The sequence below is a fragment of the Choristoneura fumiferana genome, chromosome 3 (genome assembly GCF_025370935.1).
Source record: "Choristoneura fumiferana chromosome 3, NRCan_CFum_1, whole genome shotgun sequence".
Taxonomy (NCBI): domain Eukaryota; kingdom Metazoa; phylum Arthropoda; class Insecta; order Lepidoptera; family Tortricidae; genus Choristoneura; species Choristoneura fumiferana.
This window is the reverse complement of record NC_133474.1, coordinates 14,078,761-14,101,505: the sequence shown is the minus strand read 5'-3', so window position 1 is coordinate 14,101,505 and position 22,745 is coordinate 14,078,761. Positions and strand designations below refer to the sequence as shown.

The 22,745-nt window shown below is 36.8% G+C and overlaps 1 protein-coding gene across 3 annotated transcripts; it reads left to right on the top strand.

Moving 5' to 3' along the window:
• Positions 1–5,287: 5,287 nt before the first annotated feature.
• Positions 5,288–22,355, top strand: LOC141426677 (aromatic-L-amino-acid decarboxylase-like). Of its 3 annotated transcripts, XM_074085776.1 has the most exons (7): positions 5,313–5,392; positions 14,269–14,322; positions 15,397–15,481; positions 16,873–17,107; positions 19,162–19,411; positions 19,934–20,082; positions 20,380–22,355. In XM_074085776.1, exons 2-7 carry the CDS (start codon positions 14,292–14,294, stop codon positions 21,103–21,105), a joined length of 1,476 nt encoding a protein of 491 aa, XP_073941877.1. In that variant the 5' UTR covers positions 5,313–5,392; positions 14,269–14,291; the 3' UTR covers positions 21,106–22,355. The 3 variants fall into 3 exon arrangements, with proteins under 3 accessions (XP_073941878.1, XP_073941877.1, XP_073941879.1); XM_074085777.1 differs by lacking the exon at positions 14,269–14,322 and having other exon boundaries at positions 5,288–5,392; XM_074085778.1 differs by lacking the exons at positions 5,313–5,392; positions 14,269–14,322 and adding an exon at positions 5,405–5,496.
• Positions 22,356–22,745: the final 390 nt, after the last annotated feature.

The following is a 22,745-nucleotide window of genomic DNA, read 5'->3' as shown; positions in this document are numbered from 1 at the left end:
CAAAAACGGAACCCTTATAGTTTCGCCATGTCTGTCTGTCTGTCCGTCCATCCGCGGCTTTGCTCAGCGACTATCAACGCTAGAAAGCTGTTATTTTGCACGAATATAAACGTATACTATGCCGACAAAATGGTACAATAAAAAATTCTAGAAATTTTTTTTTAGGGTGCCTCCCATAGACGTAAAGTGGGGGTGATTTTTTTTTCTCATCCAACCCTATAGTGTGGGGTACCGTTGGATAGGTATTTTAAAACCATTAGGGGTTTGCTAAGACGATTTTTCGATTCAGTGATTTGTTTGCGAAATATTCAACTTTAAAGTGCAGTTCATGAAAATCGAGCGCCCCCCCCCCTTCTAAAATCTAAACCGGTTGGTGGAAAAATTTGAAAAAATTCAGGATGGTAGTAAATATATCAAACTTTCAAGGAAAACTATAACGGCTAAGTTTGCTTGAGAATTATTAGTAGTTTAAGAGTAAATAGCAGCCTAAGGTATAAAATATACCTAAACTTCCATATAAAATACGAAATCCTTAGAAAAATATTACTTAATTTTTTCGTAAGGGTTACGGAACCCTATTTTGGGCGTGTCCGACACGCTCTTGGCCGGTTTTTTTAAAAACGTTTTTCAACAAAAAGACTTGTCAAGATTGTTTACCCTTTTCCTAATTTTAAATAGCGCTGACTTTAACATGGCGTATTGACATAGTTAAGGGAACTAACAGCTACCATAAGAATGAATTAAGGTTAAAGTAAGGCCAGCAAAGTAAGCGTGCTGTAACGGCAGTTGGCAAAGCGCCAGAACAGAACAGAAGCTATATAGTAGGTTGGCTTAGGTTAGAACTGCGAACACAACATCGCGCGAGCCGAGCGAGCGAAGCGAGCGTGCCGCGGCAGGGGCCGGCGAAGCGTCAGAATCTTACTGTGCTGCCAATAAATCGCTTTTATTATCCTTATGCAGTGTAATATTATGAGATATGTCTTTTTGCGTAGCAACTATTCGAACATATAAATATTATTCTAATCGATATTATGTGATGTTAATATTCTGCTTTACAAAATTATAAGAAATGATAATATGAGAAAAACTATATGCGAAAAGTAATTCGGTGATATGATGATTCTGCTCAAGGTTGTTATGAGAAACGAAATTATGTATGAGCTATGATTTTATGCAACATATTAGTGAACCGTATGAGATATACACATATTTATCCCGGAAAATTACATAGTAAACTCGAACCGTTAGATTCCTGACCCACCGTAGAACGTTCACGCAGTAGGTTGTCAAGCAATCTGATGTCACTATGACTTTTTCTACGAAAAGGTTCTACAGTGGGTCGCGGGATGGCGATACATAAATGAATTCTGCACAGACGGACTCAGACGGAGTCGTGGTAAAAGCTAAAAGTGAAACAAAATTTCAGTTATTTCTTAACTCAGAATATTTCAATTTTTAAAATCAGTTTTCAACAGTTCTGGAGAATAATTGCTCCCCTTCCATACCAACTATAACCAACGATTATTCGCAGTAGTTCCTTCCTCTACTTCTACTTATGCTTTTTGTCGACGTATACTTTTAATAGAGAGTACCTACAGAAGTGTTAAAAAAAATACCCACTAGGTACATCTCAATAAAATACTACTTTTATAGGCGCTCTTAAATTGGAAAAAGTGCGACATTGAATGAATAGTATGGTAACATTTAATGCCTTTTATTGAGCACTTTTCGAGACGGATTCCCTCAAGATGGCGAGGCTTAAAGGGAATTGATTCAATTCCCGCGCGGCCTGGCTAGCACTGGGGCAGTGGGGTTTGGGCGGGCCCTCACACCACACCACCTTTATCCTCTTCAAAGATACACATTTCTATGAAAATGGATGAAGTAGATTGTGTAGCAGCCTAGGTACTGTGAAAAGGTATGTAGGTAGGTACTGTATAGGTTACAAAATTGAGAGTTCTTTGTAATCTTTAATCTTGTGCTAGTTAATAGTAAGTATCTAATGTGTGGTATGTGGTACAGGGCTCTATCATTGTGATGTGAGATTTCGAAAACCTCTATTTGCCTTGACAAAAATTAAATCATAAAACCCATTTAATAAATATTGCAAACGCGAAAGTTACACTTACAAGTCTGTTTGTTTGTTACCTCTTCTCGTCTAAACAGCTGAACCGATTTAGATAAAATTCGATATACCAATAGTTTGAGTCCCGGGGATAGTTTTTATCACGGAAAATTGCACAATTCCCACGGTTTAGCGATAAACGATTTCTGTACGATGTCTGAATGTACCGTGAAACGTTTTCATTCATAATACATAAGTAATTAAATAATCTAACTTTTTTAACATTTTTTGGTCTAAACCCAATGAAAATTTAGTTCATTTCCTGCTTGAGAGCTGGATTTGGTATACGTCTTTAAAATTAGTTTAGCTTCAAGTTTCAATGTCAGTATCTAGTTGCTATATGATCGGATAAAAGCGTTTCTTAAGAGAAGTTTCCCTGCCGGCCGCGTGGCCGCGTTAGGTATTCGTTTGGGATATTGCTGTCTTTATCGCTCGTGATATAAGCGCTCGCAGCCGTCCCCCCCATGCTCCCCCATGCCTTCCGCAACGACGTCCGTAATTTATATCGAGATAGCAGTAGGCTTTTCAAGATTTCGGCGGTTGAATTTTGGGTTTCGTTGTCCTCATATTATATACGAAAAGTATAGCACAGAAATCAATGATATTTTACAATCAAGATATTCATTATATTTTATATTCCTGTGGTTTTTTCGATTTTGGTAAAAATGCTTTATTAGGCTGTAATTCTCGTGCAAAGTTAACATCTTTTTTTTGTCGACTTTTGAGCTCCTGTAATTCTGATATTACACATTTATATGAAAATCTGAAAAACCACAGGCATAGATAATTACATCTAGTGCATACTTACAAAATTTGATCTATTTCTGTTGCCTAGTTTTCAAATGAGACCGGGGCTATGGAGAATGGAACGAAGAAACTTCTCTTAAGTAGGTACTTGTACTATTACTTATTCTGTGTCTTAAGTTAGGTACGTAAGCAATAATGAAACGGGAAACGATAAAATAAACATTTAAACTTAAATGTTAAAAGTTGTCATTTTTGAGGTAAGGCAAAGAAAAATATTTCCAAAGCGGAACCCAAATGTTACCTACTCGTAGGTACTACACGTCTATTCTAAGTTCTAAGGAGCATTAGGAGGGTTAGGTAGGTAGGAGCCGTTGGAATATTTATGTAATAAGATGTGCATGCGTAAGTTTCTTGGCCTCGTGGTCGTTAACACCCCATACGGGTTCACAAAGGCTAGTCTTGCAATTTTGCTATAGTCGAGTTTCGGTCTTGAAATCTCCACCTCTCTCCTCCTCTTTTCTATGATATAAAATATCAAATCATGTAGGTATGGTACCTAATTAATTAAACAGTTCGTTTAATAATCTATCCTATCTTTGACATGTTTATAAAACCGGCTATAGAACGGTCAGACATGCCCAAGATAGGGTTCCGTAGCCGTTACGACTCCTCAAGAATTAAGAATCAATCAATCAAGAATTAAGTAAATTAGGACACCTCAAGAATTAAAGTCTCTGCAAATGCAGAATTCAAATGAAAAGCAATCTTTTGCAAAATGTGACGAGCAGATGTCAATCAAATCAATAGAGTCAATCTTTTATCCGCAGTGTGCAATATTAATTAGCATTCTTTTGTTATATTTCCATGTTGTTTTATCATTAAATAGGAACCTACCTGCCAAAGCAGGCAACTAGATAGGTGTGTGACCCTCAGGAACAAAGAGTCTCCAACTGGACAAATCTGTAATAATCTAGTTAGATAGGAATCGAAACAATGAATTTAGCAGGTATTCCAATATTTATAAAGAGTTACCAATTAGTTTCATGTCAAAATGTTTTATTTAGTCTTCTATACCTAGTAACGATTATATAGGTAGAGTCATTCACGATGACGCGTGCCGTGGTTGTTATTACAATGTCATTAATGTCTAATTTTGACAAAATCAGGCGTCTTCGTGGATGGCACTAGGTAAGGTATATTATCGTGTATGCACCGCCCTTATACCAACTCAAACACCCTAAAATAATTAATTTTGGCCGTATTAAGTAAAAAGGTTAATCGACCTTGAATTGAACTAAGTAGGAGCAAATAAAATTACCAGAAAATATGTATACATATATCGGAACACCAGGATTAATTACAAAAAAAAATCCGGACGCGCATTAATTGGTTCACTACGATTTAGTGATAGTAGAAAAAAAAATAAACATCTCCTAATACCAAACATCAATAAATTTATTTAAGTACACAAATACGAGTACTTGGCTGTTAATCTGATTATCAGACATTTTTTTTGGTGCTCTTTTTGTTTGATAAGTTATTTTATTTGGTCAGCCTGGTGTTCGAAAATGTTTTTGGTGGTCGTTTTATGTTCCCACTTTTTTTTAGGGTTTTTTTTGGATTCAGGATCCATTTGTGCCATGATCGTGTTAAGTACGGGTCTGATCGCAAGTTTAGGTAGGTACCTACGTCATCTTGTGAGGATTTCAAATCTGGAGTCGGCCTGCGTGGGAACTACAGCCACAGAATAACTAATAGTACCTACTTACAGCTCGACCCAAACGTTAATCATTAAATTAATATTATATAGGTAGGTACTCATACTAAATTAACTTAGGCTAATTTTGCGGGAAATCAGCAGTCCCCGCGGGATAGGGATAAACGAATTCTTCGCAGGTGAAGTCGCGGGCAACAGCTAGGTAGTACATAATTATATTTTACTTTTTAGTTGTCATTTTTGGCGGCGTTTTTTTGTCGGGGTTTTTTTTGGACGTTTTTTTATTTTTGCTGGCGTTTTTTTGTGTCGGGGGTTTTTTAAATTATAAATTTGTTTTTTTTATACATAATTTTTTTCTCATATACTTACATACATACATATGTATATTTTTTACTTTTCTTGTACTTAGTCGAAATGAAAAGCAGTGTTTAATAACTCGGGAAAAAGACCAATATCCCACTCGAAATATTGGCACATGCCAAGTTATCTCGTGTGATATTGGTTCTTTTCCTCCCTTGTTGAACAATCTACTATTCCCACGCGCTATACTGAAATGCACCCCTATCCACACGTCCATGTTATCAGATTTAGTGCGGTCACGTATAATCCTAAAATTCAGCCTGTCGGTTCATGTGCGCAGCTAATCTTTCTGATGGAATTTCGTACCGCACACTGGCTGTATACGCGGTATATAAAAGCTGTGAAGGTCCGTGTCAGCGTAGTGTAAAGCCGGCAGCGCAAGCTACGTAACGTGTGACCGCAGCGCGTACGAGCGATCGCACGGAACCAATCAAATCAATTAGGTACTTACCCAGTTTAATTTTTGTCGTAGGTACTTGTAAACTATCGGGTGAAGGTTGTGTTTTTGTTTTAAGTCTTGTTTTTGTGTCTTACATTTTATTAGAAGGTAAGTGGTGGCGATCTAGACTCCAGCAGGGAACTAAATAGTTTAAATTCGGTTTATGCCCAAAATGTCACATCGAAGTACTAAATTTTATCAACTGAGTTTTATGAGTAAAGGCTAAATTTTAATAAGCATTGCTTCTTAATTAGATTGCACTTGAAAAAAAAAACCATTTGAATTCGAATTAAACTTAACCTTAGATAGACAGAGAATATAATATAAGTAGTAATTTATTAAGTTGGAATGAAATTAACAAATTAGCTTTACTGATTGAAATCAATGCAAACCTATTACCTGTATAAAAAAAAAAACAAAGTTAGAGCTAAATTTTAGAATTTTTGATGTTTTCACTAAAATTATTTCGCGAATAATATATGATAATATATAAGGTACACTACGAGTACATGATCCAAAAAAAAAATATAGGAATCGAATAATATTAAAAGAAAAATATCTTTCATTTCTTGAAAAAGGCGATGGAAAAGTCTCTTAAACAAGTAAAAGTCACGTTCGTAAGCGATCTGCGACGGGGAAAGTGAAAAAAATCGTTCAAGTCTGCTAAATTAACGAGGATCTCGTTATCTCTATTTGCCATTTGTTTAGGATCAGCAAAAATATATTTTTCACTTCTCATGCTCTTAAAATGTTAATTTAGTCTCTGCATATCGGGACTAAAGCTCCTCATTAATCTCTAGGGGATTACAGTTTTTTTATGTACTTTGGAAATCCCTTAACAGCCAAAAACGGTGTTTGTGTATGGAGAAATATCGCCATTTTCAGTGATTGTATTGTATGACAGTGATGTATAGACAATTTTAAGGCGTAGAAATAACCTAAAAAGACAACTGTGCAAAAATATTTAAAAAACACGATTTAATTTCGTGAAACTTGGTGAAACACAAGTAGGTAATGATTACGAACATGAATTTATTTATTCAATTATATGAAGGATGAGTTAATTATTTATTATTAATAGTTTTGAAGTTTGAGTCTGTTCAGTCTGTTGTCTAAATATGCTAGCAATTAAAGCGTATTCTGTGGCGTCACCTAGTCACTACAAAAAAAAGAAAAGAAAAACTTTTGCTATTCGTATTGAGCGTAAGTTTTTAGGGTTCCGGAGCCAAAGTGGCAAAAACGGAACCCTTATAGTTTCGCCATGTCTGTCTGTCTGTCTGTCTGTCTGTCTGTCTGTCCGCCCGTCCGCGGCTTTGCTCAGGGACTATCAATGCTAGAAAGCTGTAATTTTTCACGAATATATATGTAAAGTATGCCGACAAAATGGTACAATAAAAAAATTTAAAAAAATTTTTTTAGGGTACCTCCGAGGCTCCGATAGACGGGACGTACTTTAGGGGTGATTTATTTTTTCTCATCCAATCCTACAGTGTGGGGTATCGTTGGACAGGTCTTTTAAAACCATTAGGAGGTTGCTCAAACGATTTTTCGATTCAGTGATATGTTTGCGAAATATTCTATTTTAAAGTGCAAACTTTCATGAAAATCGAGCGCCCTAACCTAACCCCCCCCCCTCTAAAATCTTAACCGGTAGGTGGAAAAATTTGAAAAAATTCAGGATGTAGTAAGTATATCAAACTTTCAAGGAAAACTGTAACGGCTAAGTTTGCTTGAGAATTATTAGTAATTTAAGAGTAAATAGCAGCCTAAGGTATAAAATATACCTACACTTGGAAGATTCGGTAAAAAAAAGGAAATCCTTAGAAAAATATTACTTAATTTTTTCGTAATGGCTACGGAACCCTATTTTGGGCGTGTCCGACACGCTCTTGGCCGGTTTTTTTAAAAGTAATATTATAATTTTTAATAGAACGTCGTTTTTTTCCTCGCATTCAAAGTGAAAAGTAGTGTTTAACGCGAGACTAAACAACCACTGACACTCGATGTAATAGCCACCTTTGCTCTGCCCGGGTAGCTAAACATCTCGTGTCATTATGGCTTGTTTCAGTCCCTTGTTAAAAACCAAGCCCCCTCACCTCTGCCCTGACTACTAACTAATACTACAACTCGTTTTAAAAAGTACGGCTTGGCCGTTTCATAGATCTTTTCATGTCAAGTCAATATTAAAGACAAAAACTATTTTTTTTAGCATATCGGCCAGATAGTTCGATGGACTTACTCGTAGATATTAAAGGTACGATACCTAGAAAATTATGTTACAGGTCTTCAATGTATTTATGACATGCATTAGATGTCTATTAATCTTTATATTATGGTAATAGTAATACTATTATAAGAAGGTCGTTTTTTTGTTCCCTTTCAAAAATGTCATTAAACTGGTCTGTGACACGACACGACTATATATACCTAGGTACTGTGCACACTGTCAACTAACAACCTTGACCGAAACATTGAGAATATTGAGATCACGTTAGTGCAGTCGTTCCCAAACTTTAGCAAAACACCGAGCACAAGAGGCTAATCATATATTGCGATAACAGTTTCGACTCTCTAAACACTTAGCGATTTAAATCAATTTTATAAAATTTACAAATAATTCAGTTCAAAATTAAGTAGAAAACGAATTAAACCGCCGAAAAAAGTGAAAAGCAAAAAATAATAAGCCTTTTTCATTTAACCTTAATCTAGGTTCCAGTTTGAACTTCCACTAATGCTCGATTTTAATGAAAATTTGCATTTTAAAAGACCTATCCAACGATGCCCCACACTATAGGGTTGGATGAGAAAAAAAAAATCACCCCCACTTACGTCTATGGGAGGTACCTACACCATTAAAAATGATTTTTTTTTTTTAAATTTTATTGTACCATTTTATCGGCATTTTACATATATATCCGTGCAAAATTACACCTTTCTAGCATTGATAGTCCCTGAGCAAAGCCGCGGACGGACGGACAGACAGACAGACATGGCGAAACTATAAGGGTTCCGTTTTTGCCATTTTGGCTTCGGGACCCTAAAAAAGCTACTTTGTCTCACGGAGTGCGCAAAATGGGATTTTGCTCACTGATTTTTCATAGCAAAACCTGCCTGTTTGAGCTGCTGAGGTGAAAATACTTATTTCATCACTTCAGTACCCTTTCGAAACTACTCTACTTGGTGCGGTATTTGTGATAACTCATTGCTGCATAAACTTGTTTACATGAATGGAAACGAGTTGTTTTCGTATCGGTAGCCAATTTTAGATATTTTTTTTTGCAATTAAGTGTACATTTTTTATCGTCAAGAGGAAACGAAGAAATTATCATATTATGAGGAAAACTCACATACTGACAATACCTACTCTTAGTGATATCATCTTCAGTAGTCATTTTAATACTTAGGAACTTAGGTACTGGTTGGTTGTTATAGATAAGATAACGTAACGTAAAAATAAAAAGAGCTCAAGTTAAAAAACAATTAAATATTTGATCTAGCATCGGAGATACATTATCACAATCAATCACATATGACAATACATTGAAGATAGCGGATAGATTAAATATGTTCATATATTGCCACTTACTCCTCCGCTATTGGAGTAATGCAAGCTGCGCTGGGGTTTTACCTTTTCAACGTCACAAATATAATATTAAAGAAAACGCTTGAGGATAAAACCAAAGCGATGACGCACACGGTAGAACGGTAAAATAAAGGTAGGTCGCTGTCATTAGCTAATCGAAACGAGGGAATACCCTGTCTTGATACACAAATGTCACACTACCAACTTCCTGCAATTAAGATTATTAATTAAAAGCAGCCCAAGTGCTAAACGGGATCGCACACTTAGGGTTCGTGATACAGCCATCCAAATAAATGGTCTATCAATTTTTAAACACCTGCATATGAAATTAATATGCCGCAAAAGTCGAATATTTGAGTTGACAAACACATCGATATTATTGTTTTATAACATGCAAACTATAATCACTTTTAGTGACAGACATGTATATTTGGCTGATAGTATGTACCAACCTACCGATATAACAAAAGCAATAGTACATTGTGTCTTAAGGGCGGTAAATAAGGAATTACGAACGAGAGTCTATTAGAAGCCCGAAGTCGAAGACTGAGGGCTTTAATGAGTCGATGTTCGTAATTCTAGTACCGCCCGTGCGACATACAATGTTTTTCATCACATTTGCGAGTATAATTTTATATTTGTAAAAGAAAAATATAATTGTTCCAAATATTGGCGATACCTTAGGCTGCGCTCTTGGCAGCGCCGCCCTACCCCTGCCTCAGCATGTGCCTGAACCGCGTGTGCATGTGGTCCTGCTGCTGCACCATGCGCAGCAGCGCGCGCAGCGCCATCAGTACGGGCACTGACTCATTTACCGACCTTGGGCTTCATGACAAGACAATTTGTACGCGCAGTGACTCATTTACCGACCACGGGTTTCATGACAAGCACATTAAGGTCGAGGGTTTTATTTACGGGGTTGCAATCAAGGTAGCCTTCATGTTTTAACAATGTTTACAAGCAAGTGTGATGAAATAGTACATTGTGTCTTAAGGGCGGTAAACAAGGAATTACGAACGAGAGTCTATTAGAAGCCCGAAGTCGAAGACTGAGGGCTATAATGAGTCGATGTTCGTAATTCTAGTACCGCCCGTGCGACATACAATGTTTTTCATCACATTTGCGAGTAAAATTGTATATTTGCAAAAGAAAAACTAATATTTTTTCAAAAATTGCCGATACCGCTGACTACGCTCTTGGCAGCGCTAGCTCCGCGCCGCCCCACCCCACGCAGCATGTGCCCGACGTGCGCGCGCCGCGCTCCTGCAGGCGCTGCAGCTGCAGCACGCCATGCAGTAACAAACTCATTAAATTAATAAAATCAAAAAACCCGACTGCCAAAACTAAAAGGAAGAAAATAGGCCTATAATATTTTTCACCTATGATGAATTCTGTGACGTTTCGAGTTTGAAAGTTTTAGAGATGTACCATTCATCGAGTGAACTATCGATTTTTCTACGAGTTATTAGTGCCTATTTTTGGAGAAGTTGCATTATATTTAAAAAATAATATTTTCCAGTTTTCCGCCCACAGGGACACCGTTTAATCGTTCTCGCTCAAAATAATCCCTCAAACCCTTTTATTTTAATTAAACATGGATCTCCGAAAAGTAACGCCTGAACACATACAGTGTAATACATTTTATTTAAATAAATCGTACGTAGGCATACTTTGTTAGCGACGTTCAATCGCTGAATAACTAGTAAGTAAACTCACTAAGTGAAGTAGCTAATAGAATCCACAATTTAATATTTGACCTTAATTAATGCAATAAAGAAACAATCGCGTAAAAGATACTTAGTGAAAACATTTTATTTTTGTGGCGGATCGCGTGCATCCCTCGCCTTGGTCTTAATCTACTAAATCCGTAATAATCCGTGATGATGACGATTAATAAATGCCGAGAATCTGTAACGTTTCGGTTAGATAAAATTTCAATTCAATTCAATATTGCTCTGAGGCATTTCTATTTAAATCGATTTGACATTGAGCTACGATGTAATTGTGTCTCATGAAATATTGGTGGTGCTATTAAATTCATAGAACGCTGGACAGATAATTATAAAACGGATATAATGTACCCAGCAGCAGAGCTACTACGAAACTCGAAACTCGTTCGTGTCGTGCGGTCCCTTTGTCACTTACACTATTTAATACGAGAGCGAGAGGGACCGCACGACACGAACTTCGAGTTTGGAGTTTCGTAGTAGCCTTTCTGTTATAGGGAACAGAAACGGTTGCGAACGCCACGCATCGACGACGACGACGACGGAAATTTAGTTAGAATAGTTAGCTTTTGTCATAGATAAGTAATTATAAGTAACTCTGTAGCGTTAAAGTTTTAGTCACAGCCTAATCAGCAGGTGGTAGGACCTTGTGCAAGGTCCGCCCGGATTGCTACCACTATCTTGCTCGCTAATCCTGCCGTGAAGCAGCAGTGCTTGCACTGTTGTGTTAACTTGTATTTCGGCGTGGAGAGTAAGACAGCCGGTAGGACATTACTAGCACTTGAGGTATCCCATCTTAGGCCTCTAGGTTGGCAACGCATCTGCAATACCTCTGGTGTTGCAGATGTTTATGGGCGGTGGTGATACCAGTAGAATAAAAAAAACATTGTTATGCGGAATAAATTGCTTATGTATCTTTCATGTGAATACCTACGTAAAAGGCTTTGAACAGTCACTTTGCCAAGGTAGGTGTCGAATTGTAAATCAATGCCTACAGGTAAAACATGTATCATGAAAGTGATATTTTAATTCGCTATCTATGTCTAGCAGATATAAATATTGCCTTGTAATACATAGATAACGATTAAACTTAAAATAAAAACCGGTTAAGTGTATGTCGGTCGGGCCACGCAGTGTAAGCACAGAGCAAGTAATAATACTACGTGTAAGGTTATATACTAAGATGCGGGAAAAATTCAACATTAAATTTGGATCGGCTAGAACTCGTTAACTTAGTCTACTTAGCTATGATAGTTTTCTTTTTTAACTAGTTATGCATATAATATGTCCTACAGCAATGGTGAACCCAGACGAGCGTAATTTTTGAGTCGTGAGCCGCGTATTTTCGGTCGCGTAATTTCTGCTGCATTCGGTACCCTTAGTGTAAGTTTTCGGTTACAAAAAAATACATCTCGATCGCGTTCGTGTTAAAATCTCAATTTGTATGGAAACACGAACATCGCAAACGTTCCGCTAGAGGCGCTGTTCGTGTTTCCATACAAATTGAGATTTTAACGCGAACGCGATCGAGACGTATTTTGTAACCGAAAACTTACACTAAGGGTACGGTTCAAACAAAAGTCCAATTTGTGCCACACGGCGGCTGAACATGAGTTGTACACATCGTATGAAACGAAAATTACGCTCGTCTGGCTGCACCCTTAAAAAAATTACAGCCAACGATTTAACTTGTTTCGGGGCACATACGAGTACTAGTAGGTACACACACGGTACACACACTTCCCTAACAAATAATTAGCGCTTTAAAGTTTAATATTTTACAAACAGATCCCTAAATCGAAAAATAGTCTTGGAAAACGGCTAATGGAATATTGTTTTTATAGTGTAAAAGAATTTTTTAATCTTGAAATGACATAAGATTATAATGAAAAAGTATCAAAACAAAATAATTTATTTTTAAGCAATAAGTGAATGTTGTCTAAATCAAGTCATAACCTAATATGTAGACCCAAAACAAATGATTTCGAATGGAACATATTTACAGTTCATCATAATTTCTGAGTGTACGGAAATACAATTGGTCGTTTTTTTCCCGGCATAGTCAATTTTCGATGATATTCAGAATAGTCAATTTTCCTTTGATGTTGCAAATTGTAATTTTTCTGCTTTGACCTATAATTTTGAGTTGTCCAAAATGACAAATGACAATAAATCCACTTTACGTGTGGAGGTAACCTATTTTACAAGCTTTTATTTAAATTCACCTGTCCCGTTGTCTGTCTGTCTGTAATCAAATCTTGCAATGCTTGCTTGGTTGGATTGACTTGAAATTTGGTATGCTTAAATGTAAATTGCGTGACAATACCTACAATAATCTGGTAGTGACATCCTGGTAGTCCGGCCAGGAACGTCTCCACAGGACGGAACTCTTCAACGGTTAATGGCATCGACTTGAAATTTGGTATGCAAATGTAGTTTGGGTGACAATAAAAGTAGGTACAGTCAACAAAAAGTACAGTCAGCAAAAAAAAAGCTTTTATTACAAAAACAATTTTTACCAAAAGCTTTTTTCAATAATTAGGTAGGTACATACTATATACTTTTAAATTAAAACTATGTACCTACACAAAAATATCTCAAGACTTAAAATGCTTACACAAATTAAAAATAACAATAATAAATAAACCTACAACTAAAACAAATTGCTTAAAGTACCCCCCTTAGGCAATGTAGGTACCGAAGATGCTGGCAGCATTTCCTCTTTGAATAGCTAAGCTAATTCTTTGTCCGAGGAAGCTGCCAGATCTTTTAATAATACGTCTTTATGTCTGTGTGTACGTCATCCGTTTTGTTGTCAAATATGTATGTATAAGAATGAACTCGTGAATCATGTGGTGCTTAAATTGTGATAGTTAGGTCTGGTCTGTCTGTATGTCGATTATATTATGGAGGTAAAGGAGGGCGGGTCTGCATGACAATATATTATGTCACACAGACGCGGCTGACACGCATGTGTCTGCATGCGCATCTGAAGATTTGAAACAAAATTCATTAACTTTACGTGTAAAAACTACGATGTAATGTAAAATTATAAAACAATCGATTGTTTGAAAGCCTACTGCGAACCAGCGTTCGCGAGGTCTGCGCATAACCTCGCACCACTTGCTCGCCGCGCGGCGTTGCGCAAGCGCCGCCGCCGTTCTCTCGACATTGAACAAGGACCACCAATTTAAATGAACTTTCTGACCTAGGCTAATTCTAAGGTCTACAATTAGTTTATTTTTGCACACGCATTACTTCATATCCGGTAGAAGAAAGCGAAAAAAGGTAGAAAATAAAGCCATTTACATTTTAGTCAAAATTAATACATTGTAATCATTTTTTATGTATATATTTTTTATGTAGTGTATTGCTGCATTGTTTCTATTCATTTAGGTAACGTTTACCAGGAGTTAATAAAATATGATAGGTACAATATGCTATAAATTAATTAATATTAAATCCTTTGAAACCAATAAGCCAAAGAAACTCAAATTTAAGGTTTATGTTTTGCAGCTAATTAAGTAAATTCTACGTGAACACGGATTTTAAAATGATTTTCAATTCTAGGTCACAACTCACAACACCATAACATGACGCAACAGGACACAACAATTAAATTTGGTTTGTCGACATTTTATAGAAGTTTATTTATTTGCTTATTCGAAATATTATTTGTTTTTCTAATCTTTATATGTTCTGTTAGAGAACTTGAGTAACATCTCTATATTTAATTTTTCAATAAATTTCTAATTACTTGATCTTATCTTTTTCGGCATTGAATACTACTTTTTAATATAAATAAGTACATCATATAGTCTTCTCTAGCTAGATATGCGAATCTTGAGTACTTACTTTTGTATGAGTTGCATTATGTTGTAGAATTACCTATCCTTAAGTATGTGTCTGATCATAATAGTTATTAATCTTTTGATTATGAAGCTACTAGCTTCTTCCCGCGGCTTCGCTTGCGCAGAATTGGTAGTTAACTTAAACCTTTTTTGATCCCACATAGGTATGAACCATAAATTATTTCGGGACATAAAAGTAGTAGGTACCTATGTTAATCCAGGGTATATATTACCTGTATGCCACATTTCATGAAAATCCGTTCAGTAGCTTTTGCGTGAAAGAGTAACAAACATCCAAACAAACAAACATCCATTCATACAAACTTTCGCGTTTATAATATTAGTAATCTTAGCAGTGATGGACCATGGCATGTTTTACTTTTATTTGGATGCATGCGCTGTAAGAGTGGGTTCAAAATAAATTACGCCAATTTTCTTGCATTCAGTAAAAGAGGAAGCAAATCACTCGTCTCTTCTGTCGTAAATTAGATTGGAGCTGCCTTTTAGACAGGAGGTGGCGCTGCAATTGTTGTAACTAATAGCAATTTCACCCGATCATATACCTAACACAGAAAACGTGTGCGACCTTAATTAAATCTCAATGATTTTATTGGGTCGAACACACTTGAAAAATATTATATTACATCCCGTACTATGTTTATACGTACAAAAGTACCTATATAAAATTCAATGAAGTTGTTCGTGGGTGATGATCACAGATCCAGAAAGTTGATATATGTTGTGTTATGATGGCTAATTCTATGCAATGTTTGGTCAGAAGTCAGAATCATTTAAAAGTATCGTGTAGGTACTTAATTATAACCAAATATGTCAATGCATTTTTCAGAAACCATGGAAGCGGGTGACTTCAAAGATTTCGCTAAGGCGATGACGGACTACATCGCGGAGTATTTAGAAAACATAAGAGACAGGTTAGTTTTTATGACATTGTAGTAGTAGGTAACTTAGTAATTATTATCTTTTTGCATTTCGGTCAGAAAAAATTTAAGTAAGGATATTCACTGCCATATATCTTTTACAAAGAGAGCGCAAATTAAAAAAAAGGTTACACGCCAAGCGATTAATTTACTCCTTCGCCCGCCTAGAACAAGTTACGGTAAAAAAGCTTCTTATATGAAGGAGCACAGTTTTATAATAAATTTCCAAGAGATGTTAAAGAGACTAAATCGCATATACTTTTTAAAAAAGCGCTTAAACGACACATTTTGAAGGTTTCCTTATTGGATTGAATGAGTAATATGGTACATATTTGAGTAACTTAATAATAATAATGTCATATTGAGAAAATAATAATAATAATGCGGCTGTTATTAAAGTTGTTAGTAAACGGCAGTTAATTTTGTTTAACTGGCCCTATCGGTTACTATGCTCATTGCTGGAAGCGCATCGATATTCTCACGATATATTTGTTGTGTTACGCCAATCTACCCTCATGTGTTTTTGTGTACTTTTAGTTTTATATACTTTGTTTTTAACGTAAAATATAGTTAAAGTATCCCTCCCTTTTTGTATATTTATATCAAGGTTAAAAATGTATTTCTCTGTAAGCGATTTTGTAAAAATCTTTTGAGAAAATATCTTATACCATAAACCATTTTTAACGCCTTCAAAAAAAGGAGAGGGTTATCAATTCGGTTTCATTTAATGTTTATAACCTCAGAACTCCATCATTTATGAAACGATGTTTTTTTTTCATTAGAATGGGAATAGGTACTTCTAATTAAAACAATATCGTACCTAACTGTTAATAGTAGGTGCCTCAGTACGAGCCGGCAAGAGTGGAGTTGTCCTTTCTCAAAGGCAAAGCAACGCATCCGTAACTCAAGTTATGTTATGGCTGTCCTTGGACGGCGGTGATTGTTTTCTATTAGTTGTCCCACCTGCTCGTTTTCCCCTATCATGTAAAAAAACATTAACTTATGTTATTACTAGCTTTTGCCCGCGGCTTCGCCCGCGTGGAATTCGTTATCGCGCGCTGTTCCCTCGGGAACTGTGCATTTTCCGGGATAAGAAGTGGCCTATGTCACTCTCTGGCCCATAAACTATCTCTACCTACCTACTTATGCCAAATATCACGTCGATCCGTCGCTCCGTTTTGACGTGAAAGACGGACAAACATACAAAACAAACACACACACTTTCGCATTTATAATATTAGTATGAATGTTGCATTCTATAGGTTTTTAATCTCCCGAAACATGTCGAGCTAAACTCGATTTAAGACATGAGTTATCCGGATTTATTTCATTAAATATGGAGTCTCACGGTAGTTACATGTTCAAAGTTGCATTCTATATTTTAGACAAGTGGTCCCTTCAGTGAAGCCGGGGTACCTTCGGCCGCTAGTCCCAGAGCAGGCGCCGCAGCAGGCCGAGCCGTGGACGGCCGTGATGGCGGACATCGAACGAGTAGTCATGACGGGAGTAACCCATTGGCACTCCCCTCGGTTCCACGCCTACTTCCCGACGGCCAACTCTTACCCCGCCATCGTAGCAGATATGCTCAGCGGGGCTATCGCCTGCATCGGATTCACTTGGGTGCGATATTTCATTACACGACATTTTAATTTGCCATTGTTCTTTTATCCTATTCTATTTCATTAGCGAAGCACTTTGATCAGTTGATGCTATAGATTGAATAACTTTTGCAGGTAACTTTGCCAGCTATCGCATAGAATTCATGTTTATCTCACAGCACAGACAATAAGAACAGATGAGAAAAATTTACCAAGAAAGATAACAATGAAGTAGCACAGTGATTATGATTACAGAAAGGTTACCTAGACATTCAATTTTAATTCTAATTTTAAAGTTATTGCTCAATAATTAATCATTCTTTAAAGTGGCTCGATATTTTATAAAATCAATGCCAGTGTCAAGTTCAATCAAGAAATGCGAACAAGGAAAACCGGTCCCGTTCTTCCGATAATAATATTACCTTTATCGTTTCGCTTGCTTACTGTTACCAGTTACCACATACAATCATACAATGGTCAGTATTTATGTCAATCAGTGACATTGTTAAACGACGCCGATGGCACAAGGTCATTCATACTTCTCTTTTTATGGAGTTTACTTGTTTTTTCATAAAAATTAGCTAAAAGCAGGCTAAAAGCAACCGAAACGTCTTCGTCTATCGTCGAGCTTTTACAGAAAAGTGTACATGAAATCAAGTTCAGAAATTAGGCAGACAAGTACGGATTTTTCATCGATAAATAGGTAGATACAATTGATCGTAAAAACATGACAGTAATTTTTTTTAATTCTTATAAACAACTTGCTTATACTGCCGTCCACTTCAAGTGATGGAAGTCAAGAACCTATATCAGAAAATGAACCAATATCAGAAAATATGAAACCTTCTATTTCACGTCAAGGTACTGTAAATTATGACTTTTAATTTTTTAATTTACTCCAAAATCAATCTGAACAGCATGTTGAGAACCACTGCATACATAAAAATAACAAAATTCAATTTTGTAAAAACCGTCCCACTGTAACGAGTCTCAACACATGCTAACACTTGTAAACACAGTTACGAAACTTTGTCTTGAGTTTTATACTTTTTCATTTAATTTTACTTAATTACCTACCTAAGTATCAGTTTTCCAGAATAAGCTTTTGTTAAATTAATATAAACTATACTAATAAAACATTTTACATTGTTCGAAAATACGATTTTCACCGTTGTTGTTTTCCATATTACGAGATTGTATTGAAGACGACAACAATAGCAGAAAAAAATTCAATTGAATTTTATAAAATTATGAGGGCGCACCGGTGAATTCGTTTAAGTGACATCAAATTGCACGATCAATTTCATTTCGCAGTGTATTTCCGTTCGATTAAGAAGTAAATATCACAATATTATTTCCGATGGTGGCGAAGATTTAATGACGACACACTTGCGACACATCCATGAAAAAGAAATACGAAACACCAACAAATTTAAACAATAATAAAAATAACAATTACAATGAGCGGTACCAATAGAACGACGAATGAATTAATGAATGAATACGCGTTAGAAATGAAAACAAATAAGTTGCGATGTGTCGACATTGCGACAGCTGTGTGACTGAAATTTGTTACGATTATTCCCCACTTTTCGAAACGGCGCCGAAACGTGGGTTTTGCACGACAACGTAACGTTACGGAACAATGTTACAAAAATCCATCCGTTACGACACAATAAGTGTTGACTTATGTCGTAACCGCTACTTGATATGGCTTTATGGGGTAACAGTTCAGAAAATCAAAGTATGTATCACACACTGCCAATCAAATGGTTATTTGAATGAATGGTAGCATTATATGCATTTACACCTACCTAACAACATAGGTAGCGCCATCTGACATAACAAAGCATGAATAAATACCTGATATATACGACTCTATTTCTAGGGCCGGTAGGACATGTCAGATATTTTTGCACGCTCCGCTGTGGCAGATAGCAGGTGACTGTACCTAAGTTAAACGAAAATGTTAATCGAGTCTTCATAAAAATGTTCTTCGCAGATTTGGAGCTACAAAGCTAGCTACGCTCACGCTCATTATGTAGAAAATGTCACGGTGTCTCGCTTACCTTGCAGATCGCCAGTCCGGCGTGCACTGAGCTGGAGGTTGTGATGCTGGACTGGCTGGGCCAGATGCTCGGTCTCCCGGAGTGCTTCCTAGCTCGCTCGGGCGGCGAGGCTGGCGGCGTCATCCAAGGCACCGCCAGCGAAGCCACTCTCGTGGCTCTGCTCGGGGCCAAGTCCCGCGTGATGAAGAGAGTTCGGGAGCAACATCCCGAATGGACAGACTTCGAAATCACTTCAAAACTTGTGGGATACTGCAATAGTAAGTACAAATATATCTGATATACTCGTAGGTCGGTACTAAGTAATTGGTTTTATTAGCGGTCCGTCATTAACCCATTGGGAGCCCTGGGCACGTTAGGATAGTGGCGCCCTAAACTCTTGGTTCCCAAAGTATTTTTTTATAATCACGAGGTGGCTATCGTTCGCGACGCGAGGCCCTGAAAATCAATTAAAATTTAAAAACTGAATCTTAAGTTTTATGATTTAAATTCGGGTTTCGTTCCGCGTAGGTACCTTGATTTTAGAGAAGCTCAATATTTCGACACAGTAAACTCGAATTTAAATCATAAAATTAGTAATGACGGCGATAGTCTAAAATATTAAATGTGACAGGTACCAACGTACCAAGGTACTGTTTCTTAGGAGGAGTCATGATTGCAGAAAATCGCACCCTGTTTATAGTTTTACCCGATGGTCATACCACTCGAAAAACGCAAAACATGGTACGAGAGTTTGCCCGTTTAATTTATCCTAACGTGATTAAATGTTTTTTTTTTTTCAGAACAAGCCCATTCATCAGTAGAGCGTGCTGGGCTCTTAGGTGGCGTGAAGCTTCGTACGCTGCAACCGAATAACAAGAGGTGCCTCACTGCAGATATCTTGCGCGAAGCTATGGAGGAAGATAAACGCAACGGACTTATACCCTTTTACGTAAGTTAATTTTATTATATGTATAAAAAATAATCGACGAGACGGGTGGAATGATGAAAAGCTATCATACTTTCAAGCTATCATGAATAGCTACACATAGGTAGGTATACACTACCCGGAGGAAGTGGATTACGTATATGTTCACTCCATGCGTGACCAAAAGGATCAAAGTTGTATTAACGAAAGGTGTGTGTTGCTTTGTTAACATAAGTATTTATCTTGAGTACCGGCGCGTATGACTGATGAAAAAAAAGTTATCAAACTCCATCCATGAATCGTAATTTTAACAATTTTCAGGTGGTAGCAACTCTGGGGACGACGTCATCTTGTACTTTCGACGCTCTGGACGAGATTGGGGACCTGTGCATGGCCGATGACAACGTGTGGATCCACGTGGATGCAGCCTATGCTGGATCTGCATTTATCTGTCCCGAGTACCGCTATCTGATGAAGGGCATCGAGAAAGCAGATTCATTCAACTTTAACCCGCACAAATGGCTGCTAGTTAACTTTGATTGCTCCGCCATGTGGCTCAAGGAACCTAGATGGATAGTGGACGCGTTCAACGTGGACCCTCTCTACCTAAAACACGATCAGCAAGGTTCTGCCCCGGATTACCGCCATTGGCAGATTCCGTTGGGACGTCGTTTCAGAGCTCTCAAGCTGTGGTTTGTGTTAAGGCTGTACGGCGTAGAGAACCTTCAGAAATATATTAGGAAGCACATTGCACTAGCTCATCTTTTTGAAAAACTTTGTCTTGAAGATGAGCGATTTGAAATTTATGAAGAAGTCACGATGGGACTCGTCTGTTTCAAGTTAAAAGAAAGTAATGAAGTCAATGAGGCCCTGCTGCGAACGATTAATGGTCGTGGCAAGATTCATCTTGTTCCTTCCAAGATTGATGAGGTGTATTTCCTGAGACTCGCAATATGTTCGCGTTTCACTGAAGATAAAGATATCCAGGAATCGTGGGAGGAGATTCAAGCTTCTGCTAATGAAGTATTGAAGAGCCTAAAGAAGTAACTGTTTCACGAACTTTGAACGAAAAACAAAATTTTGATTGGGTTCTTCAAACTTAACATCAGGTCCAATCACATACCAGCGTAACCTAATAGGTATTCAGATAAGTAAGCAGTTTGCTACAAAGGAACCCAACTAAGAGGTTTCAGAACTATTGTGTTTGTTGAAGTTAAATTATATGAGACGTAACAATAATTTAGATGCTAATTCCGACCGAGAACTGCATGAGACGAAGTTTAAATCTGACTTCGAAAGAACGGGACCATAAAGAATTACAAGGGACGGATAATTTATTTATTTTTTTGAAGCTATAATGAAAATGAATCACGCATTTTGTAATATATTTATACCAAATATAATATTTACTTGTATAAATTCGACACATATTTAAGAGTAGAAATATGTCATATTCATATCCTACTATAAACGATAGTTGGTAAAATTTAAATTTACCCACTAAATGTTATGAAATACGTAAACAGCTGATTAACGGGCTGTTTCACCATCCATTGCTTAGTGTTAACTGGCGGTTAGGTGTGATGCCGTCTCTATTTGTTTTGTTCGAATAGACGGAGATGGCATCTGATTTAACCGTCGGTTAACGCTAATCAATGGATGGTGGCCCCTAAGTGTAAAATAACTACCTATTTACTTAGTAGGATGTTACGATGATTTTTGAAGACAAAGTTTTTAAATAAGAACGCGATTTTTATTAGTGTAGATACTTTTGTATTTGTTATGTAGGTAGGTAGTTAGGATATAATTATGAAAATACTTCTGATCTGAAGTAACTGGTTTTAACCTCGTTTTTTAAGCGCTAACTTAACCTTCGTTTGTCTCAATCTGTCACTTTAACGGTAGGTAAATTAGCCTTCATTTGTCAATGTTTATATCACTTGGTTTTTTTTTTGTCGCCCATCTAAATACACCTTGTGATGATCAACCAATACAATATGATTACCTACAGACTCGTACAAAAAATTACTATTATACATATATACTCGTACACCTACGTCTTTCCTAATCTCTAAATTTTAAGACCACATCTAAAACTACCTAAGTACATTGATGTACCACTGTATCCCTGCATGTAGATTATAAGGATATAATATGACGATAAAGATAAATTATATTGACTGTGTGTTATAATTTTGAATAAAAATAATATAATATTCATTATTTACTGTCACGTAAGCGATTAGTAGGTAATTAGGTACTTAGGCGATATTGATAATTAAATCATCATGATGAAATTTAGACTATTATTACATAACCAATAGGTACCCTTTTAATCTTCTATTACCTACTACAAAGTACAAACTAGGTAAGTGTTTTTTAATCTGTGCGCGTCGCGACCCCCAGGGGTCGCGGATGCCCCTTAAGGGGGTCGCAGTATCTTTAAAATACTCTCACTGTTATTGTGTATGATTATTGATTATTCAGTTTGTATTGTTCCTAATATCAACGTAAAATAATACAAAGGCGGAAAATCAGCATAGTCCCCGCGGGATAGGGATAAACGAATTCTTCGCAGATGATGTCGCGGGCAACAGCTAGGTAGTGCATAATTATTTTTTACTTCTTAGTTGCCTTTTTTGTTGGCGTTTTTTTTTCGGGCGTTTTTTTATTTTTGCTGGCGTATT

Bases quoted from the DNA above. Each gene is read 5' to 3' on its own strand.
- LOC141426677 (XM_074085776.1), top strand. From the start codon at position 14,292: ATGACGCAACAGGACACAACAATTAAATTTG. The intron at 14,323-15,396 runs GTTTGTCGACAT...TGCATTTTTCAG, and splicing joins GGACACAACAATTAAATTTG to AAACCATGGAAGCGGGTGAC. The intron at 20,083-20,379 runs GTAAGTTAATTT...AACAATTTTCAG, and splicing joins ACGGACTTATACCCTTTTAC to GTGGTAGCAACTCTGGGGAC.